General features: G+C 48.4%; 1 protein-coding gene across 1 annotated transcript in view; it reads left to right on the plus strand.

Moving 5' to 3' along the window:
* The first annotated feature begins 3267 nt into the window (after positions 1–3267).
* NAGA (N-acetylgalactosaminidase, alpha-) overlaps positions 3268–7412 on the plus strand; it is a 32454-nt gene continuing 28309 nt past the window's right edge. The window contains exons 1-4 of the mRNA XM_006866914.1: positions 3268–3314; positions 3359–3536; positions 3584–3787; positions 3885–3965. Coding sequence (XP_006866976.1) covers positions 3268–3314; positions 3359–3536; positions 3584–3787; positions 3885–3965 — 510 coding nt within the window. The remainder of the gene's footprint in view (positions 3315–3358; positions 3537–3583; positions 3788–3884; positions 3966–7412) is intronic.

Here is a 7412-nt window from a genome sequence, read left to right on the forward strand (position 1 = left end):
TAGGCATGTGTGAGTGTTGGGAAAGAGAGACTAGGGAAGGAAATGGGCAGCTCCTCCAATCTAACCTCAAAGGTCACTTTGCCTCCCAGTCACAGTTACAACCCTAGCAGAATTAAAAAAGCTGTTTCCTCTCATTAAAAAACTGTCTGTGGTTCCCAGCTCTCAAAAAAAAAAAAAAAAGAACCAATGTTACTGAAGGAAGAAGTCCAAGGTACATGGGGGCAATGGGAAAAACCAAAGCTCCAAATTTGATGGAATATCAACTGGGATGTTTTCAGCAGACAGATGCAACCTTGAAGTGCTCACTTGTCTATGCCTAGAAATTTGGAAGACAATGTTTACCTGGCCAGCATAGTGCTTACGAATCGGGCTGCAAACCTCAAGGTCAGCAGTTCGAAACTACCAGCTGTTCCATGGGAGAAAGATAAGGCTTTCTGCTCCTGTAACGATTTACAGCCTCAGAAACCCTGTACTGGGTCGCTATGAGTTGGAACCAACTCCATGGCACATAACCAAACAACTGAAAGAGATTCATTAACAACTGAGGTACACCCATGCCACAACCTTACTTGCTGAAAGTGAAGAAAGCTTGAAGCACTTAATGATGAAGATCATTCATCATTAAACATTCAGTGTGAATTATACTGAAAACATTCTACAACTGAACTAAGACATGACATCATGATAAATGGAGTAAAGATTGAAGTTGTCAAGAATTTCATTTAACTTGGGTCCACAATCAATGTCCATGGAAGCAACAGTCAAGAAATCAAGCCATGTATCACACTGTACAAAATCTGCTGCAAAAGACCTCTTTAAATTATTAAAATGCAAAGATGTCACTTTGAGGACTAAGGTGCATCTAACTTGAGCCATAGTATTTTTAATTGCCTCAACTGGGAAAACAGAACGATGAATAGGAACACTAAAACAAAAACTGATGCCTTTGAATCATGGTCTTGGGACTGCTAACCACAGGTCAGTGGTTCAAACTCACCAGTAACTCCTCTGGAGAAACATGAAGCTATCTGCTCCCATAAAGATCTACAGTCTCAGAATCCCTAAAGATCAGTTCAACTCTATCCTATTATGCATCAGGATTAAATCTTTGTCAGTGGGTTTCATTTTGTTTTTGGCTAGAAGAATGAACAAATCTGTCTTGGAAGAAATACAGCCAGAATGCTCCTTAGACGTGAGGAGGTGTGACTTCATCTCATATACTTTGGACAGGTGATCAGGAGGAACAAATCCCTGGGAAAGGACATCACACACAACTTGGTGAAGTGGAAAATCAGCAAAACAGAGAGCAACTCAAGGAGACGAATTAACACCATAGCTGAAACAAGGGGCTCAAAGATAGCAATGAGTGTGAGCATGGTCCAGGACTGGGCCCACTCAGTGGTACCTAATAACATAGCTTTCTGGGTTTTCCCCTAGCACTTGTCACGTGTTTGTTTGTGGGCTCTTCCTTTAAGTTGTTGTTGTTGTTAAGTGCCATCGAGTCGGGTCCGACCCATAGCGACCCTGTACAGGGTTTCCGAGGGTGTAAATCTTTACGGGAGTAGAAAGCCTCATCTTTCTCCCGCGGAGCAGCTGGTAGTTTCGAACCGCTGACCTTAAGGTTCGCAGCCCGATTCGTAACCACTACGCTACCTAGCACTTGTCACGTGTTTGTTTGTGGGCTCTTCCTTTAAGTTACCAGGTCAGAAAAGCAAGGAGCTTGGTGGCACTGAAGTTAAACCCTCAGCTGCTAATCAAAACTTCAGTAGTTGAAACCCACTAACCTCTCCACCAAGGATCTCTGGTGGCGTAGTGGTTACGAATTCAGCTGCGAACCTCACGGTCAGCGGTTCGAAACTATCAGCTGTTCCACGGGAGAAAGATAAGGCTTTCTGCTCCTGTAAAGATTTACAGCCTCGGAAACCCTGTACAGGGTCGCTATGAGTTGGAACCGACACCACGGCACACAACAATAACAACCTCTCCACCGGAGTCCTGGTGTGGCGCTGTGGGTTAATGCGCCAGACTGCAAAGCCGTTTGAACTGCAAGATCGGCAGTTCAAGCTCACCAGCCGCTCCTAGGAAATCCTATACAGGGTTGCTATGGGTCAGAACTGACTCGACAGCACTTCACAACAACAAACCGCTCTACCAGAGAATGATACAGTGTTCTGCTTCTGTAAAGATTTTGTAAGGCCATTGTTGTGGAATCTATTCTTATTCATGTAGGAACTGTTTATACAAATGCTCAAGTAATCCAATCTGTACTCATTTTAGCTAGAGTGAGGTTTTCTTTATTCGATTTTGCAAAATTGGGCACCCAGCCCTGTAGACATGGGCAGACGCCACATGGCCCTCCACAAATGGTTTTTATTCTTGTCCCCCAACAGCCCCTCCTCCAGTTCCCATTCTCCATATACAATTCTATGGTAAGGTCCATTTTCCCTTCCCCCAGAGAAGCCAAAATGGCTTCCCCAAGGTCTTAATGGCTATGTTTTTATTTAAACTTCCTAGTCCCAGAGCAGCCTACTTAAATCAACAATCTGTCTGCCAGGTCTTGCAATCTCATCAGTCCCTGAAGATGGACCACAGGAGTTATTTCTCACACTCATAGGTATGCTATAGCATTTGCATGGCTGTAAATCTATCGAAACAGGGAGAGGTTGGTGGGTTCCAATCCCAACTTTTTGGTTAGCCACCAACTGCTTTAACCACTGTGCTACCTGGGATCCTTGATTTGTTTCTTCTTAACTACTCATGAGTCAGTTCCAACTCATAGCGACCCTGTATAGGGTTTCCAAGGAGCTGCGACCCAACCTTGTGGTCCAGTGCGTTATCCCACAGCGCCACCCCAGGACTCCTGTCCTATAAGGTGGGTAAGATTTGGAATTGACGCTAGTTAATAGAGGGGCCCACCCAGAAGTTCCTCACACTGTCTTCAGTTCCTTCCAAAGTGATTGTGTTACTTTAACAAGCGCTGTTTCCCCCACGCTCCCTGAGGGCTTGTAGGAAGAGAAGTGAAGGGCGAAGGTGGCCCTGGGAAGTATTTGTTGAATACAAATTTCCCCGCCCTCAGGGAGCCTCTTTTTCAGCTGAGGTCATAAACAAACGAAAAGAAAAAACCTAAAACCCTGGAGTCCTAGTGTGGGGCAAGGTCGGTTTGAAGCTCAAGGTCTGCGGTTCAAGCTCACTAGCCGCTCCTCCGAAACAGGGTCACTATGAATCGGAACCGACTCGACGGCACCTAACAACAACAATAAACCTATCATGCTAGGGTTTTCGGAGAGGATCGAGCAGGGCTGGGACTGGTCCGGGTAGGCCTCTCGGAAGAGAAGACCCCCAGTGTCTGTCAAAGCAGTGGTCGCACGCGGGGCCCCCCTGCACTGCCTGAGGACCTCGGTCCCGACGGCGAAGGATGCGAGGCGCGGTGGCACAGCCCGACCTTCCGCATTATTTTGTTTGCGGAGCGGTGGGCAGGGCATGAGACCCAGCCTCTGTCGCCCTCGGTTTCGCCGTCCGCTCTGGGAGGCTGTGCAGTCAGGTCACCAGGGGCATGCCTTCCTGGAGTCGCCCCCCCCCCCAGGAACCCTCCCGCCCGCTCTCACCTCCGTGCCACCGCGCCGCTGAAACCCGGGGTGTCCTCGGGATAGGCTGCAGCCACACCCTGGGCGATGATGCAGGCTCCGGGACCCTGCGCGTCTGTCGGCGCCGCCAACGTGGCCGCGAAACCGCGAGACCCGCCCCGCGGCTCGGGTTACCACCTCCGCCTCTCCCCGCCCAGGCCTCGGTACCACGAAGCCTCCTCTCGCGGAAGGGAAACTGAGGCCTGAGAGGGCGGGAGGGGGAGTGAGGGGTGGCTGCTTGAGCCCGGCGCCCCGCCCCAGGCAACCAGTGGACCACAGTCCCAGGCACCTTCCGGAGAACCCGAATACACCCCACCCTACAGCCTCTACGGAGCCAGCAGTGTAAGCCTCTGGCTCCTCTAGGAGGGCTCCTATGCAATCCGCGAGGCCCCACTGTGCAGATTCTGAAGCACTGCCCAGCCAATCGACCAGGCCCTACGCCCAGCCTATTTGAGTCAGCCATAGGAGCTCTAGCCCGGGAGAAAAGCCCGCGGGACCTTCATTTGCTGATGGGGCACAACTCAAAGTGAAGAGAAACAGCTTTCAGCATCCATTGAAAGCGTGGCAACAGTACTGAGAGATTGGCCCAGGATGGGGCAGTGTTTCATTTTGCTGTGCATAGGGTCGCAAGGGGTCGGTACCGACTTGATGACATCTAAAAATAACAACATAGGAGCTCTGGTAGCGTTGTTGTTGTTGTTATTGTTAGCTGCCATCGAGTCAGTACCGACTCATAGCGACCCTATGCACAGCAGAATAAAACACTGCCGGATCCTGGGCCAACCTCACTATTGTTGCCACACTTGAATACATCGATGCTGCCACTTGGCCAATCCATCTCGTTGGGGGTCTTCTTTTTCTCAGACCTTCCAACTTACCAAACATGATATCCTTCTCCAGCTACTGGTCCCTCCTGACAATATGTCCAAAGTATGAGAGCCGAAGTTTGGCCATCTTGGCCTTCAAGGGGCACTCTGGCTGCACTTCTTCCAAAACGGCTCTATTGGTTCTTTTGGCAGCCCATGGCACTTTCAATATTCTCCTCCAATACCATAACTCAAAGGCATCAATTATTTTATGGTCTTCCTTATTTACTGTCCAGCTTTCGCATGCATGTGAGGCTATTGAAAATACCATGGCTTGGGTCAGGCGCACCTTAGTCCTCAAGCTGACATATCTTTGCTCTTCAACACTAAAAAGGTCTTGTGCAGCAGATTTGCCTAATGCAATATGTCGTTTGATTTCTTGACTACTGCTTCTGTGAGTGTTGATAGTTGATCCAAGAAGAATGAAGTCCTTGACTTTTTTCAATCTTTTCTCCGTTGATTCATAGTGGTTACGAATTTAGCTGCTAACCTCAAGGTCCTCAGTTTGAAACTACCAGCCGTTCTGCAGGAGAAAGATGAGGCTTTCTGCTCCCATAAAGATTTACAGCCTCGGAAACCCTGTACAGGGTCACTATGAATCGGAACCGACTCCACAGTACTTAACAATAACAACAGGAACCTTTGGAGTCCTGGTGTGGCGCTGTGGGTTAATGCAGCAAACAGCAGGATCGGTGGTTCAAGCTTCAAGTTCACCAGCTGCTCCTGGGAAACCCTATACAGGGTCGCTATGGGGTCGGAATCAACTCCACGGCAATTAACAACAACAAACAAAATAGGCAGTTTAGGATAAGTACTCAAACCTACCAGCCACTCCTCGGAAACACTGTACATACGGTCTCGCTGTGCGGTGGAACCGATTCGACAGACGACGCTTGAGGATGATGATAACGCTGGCACCTCTGCTGGTCTGTGACCCCCTCACAGCCTCCAAGATTCTGTCCTGAATCAGGTTAGCAGCGGGAATGAAGAAATGAACTCTTGCTGCTGTTGTTAAGTGCCCTCGTGTCGGTTCTGACTCGCAGCAACCCCTGGATAGGGTTTCCGAACTTACTGTTCAAACCGACCTACAGCGCCCCATCAGGACTCCAGAGGATCGGTTTCCCAAAAGCTCCAGAAAAGTCAGTGAGCTCAGAACATGTGTTCATGTACTTGTTGGTACCCACCTTTGCCCTTGCTTGTCCTGTAGCTTAGAGGAACCCTGGTAGTGCTGTGGTTAAAGCACTCATTGGTTTACATCCCTCAGTAGCTCCATGGAAGACAAGACCCAGAGATCTGCTCTTTAAAAGTTGTTCTTCTTTTTTTTTTTTTAAGTTTTTATTGTGAATTATGTGATAGTTTACATAGAAGAACATTAGCTTTACATTCATCCTATTTTGCTTTGTTGCATTGCAATGATTACAATTCCCTGCATGCATCATCAAACAGCCAAAGGGTATACACCCCATAAGGCTGTCCCCTGGCCCTCAACACACAGCCCTTCTCCCTCCCAGAATCCAGAGTCCCCAGCTGCTCCATCTCTGCACATCATCGTCTCTGCCGCCATCTCTGGCGTTGCTACTTTTCTGGATAGGGTCCCGCACTCCGCTCTTCTCCTTTGATGGTCCCAGGGTCCTCCACTCCTGGACTGCAAAACCAACCACTCCCCTCCTTTTGTTACAAAACATCTACCTTTACATTTCCAATCCTCACAATCAGTCCTGATAGCAATTATTCACTATTGAACCACAGGAGTCTTATCCCCATCTCCTTTCACCAGACCGGTCCAGACAGGTTGGAAACCACTCAGTGAAGATCCTATCTTCCCCAGTGCCCTCTGAAACTAGGCTCCCTCTTGAAAGCTTGTAAGGCAGTCACTTTGTGCCTTTGTAGTCCCGCCCACCCCCCAACACACACACCTTTTAGGTAGCCAATATCTAAGTCCATCCCTGTCAACCCTGTGTACCGAAGAGGTGGGAATGATCCTTGCTGTAAAGATTTGTTCCCTCTTTTGAGCTACTACATCCACAAGCATAGGTCAAGTTCATCAGATTGTGGCAGATTTTTTCCTCTTCTTTCTTCCTCTAGTTGAGTTTTGGTCATCCAGCCATTGAAGCCAGGACAAATGGGTACTGTCTGCAAGTGTGGATGCTTTTGTGCATCTCCCCTCACTTCATATCAGCCGGATGTTTCACTCTCCACTCTAGTTCTCTGTGGCCATGTCCCTGTCCCTGAGCCAGGAGTCCCTAGGTCTTGCCATACTGCTGCCAACCATGTCTCCACCTAGGTTGACAGGAGTCTATTGAATGTGGTCGGACTTAGCTCACAACTTCATTGTGACCAACGTGCTCATCAGCAAGACCACATGCCTGCTCGTGTATTCCCCTTGAGTCTTAGTCTTGGAAGGGGGTTTACCCTAAGGGGACCTGATTTGTCCTGATGGCTCCCAGGCGAACGACTTGCTTGTTCTTGTAGTAGTCAATCAGACTGCAATTATTGTTTTTGACGATAAAAGTTGTTCTTGCTGTTAACTGTGGAGTCATAGAGACCCTATGTACAACAGAATAAAACACTGCTCCAACCTGTGCCAAGAGTCCTAGTGTGGTGCTGTGGCTTAATGTGCCAGACTGCAAAGTCATTTGAACTGCAAGATTAGCAGTTCAAGCTCATCAGCTGCCCCTTGGAAACCCTACACAGGGACATTATGGGTTGGAACTGACTCGGTAGCACTTAGCAACAACAACAACAACCTGTGCCATCCTCACAATCGTTGACAAGTTTGAGCCTATTGTTCCAACCACTGTGACACTATCTCGTTTTAAGGTCGTTGTCTTTTTCATTATCAAGTATGATGTCTTCCTTCAGGGACCCACCCCTCCTGATAACATGTCCAGAGCACAAGTCCCACCATACTCACTTCTAAGAA

Source organism: Chrysochloris asiatica, unplaced genomic scaffold, assembly GCF_000296735.1.
Source record: "Chrysochloris asiatica unplaced genomic scaffold, ChrAsi1.0 scaffold00097, whole genome shotgun sequence".
Classification (NCBI taxonomy): domain Eukaryota; kingdom Metazoa; phylum Chordata; class Mammalia; order Afrosoricida; family Chrysochloridae; genus Chrysochloris; species Chrysochloris asiatica.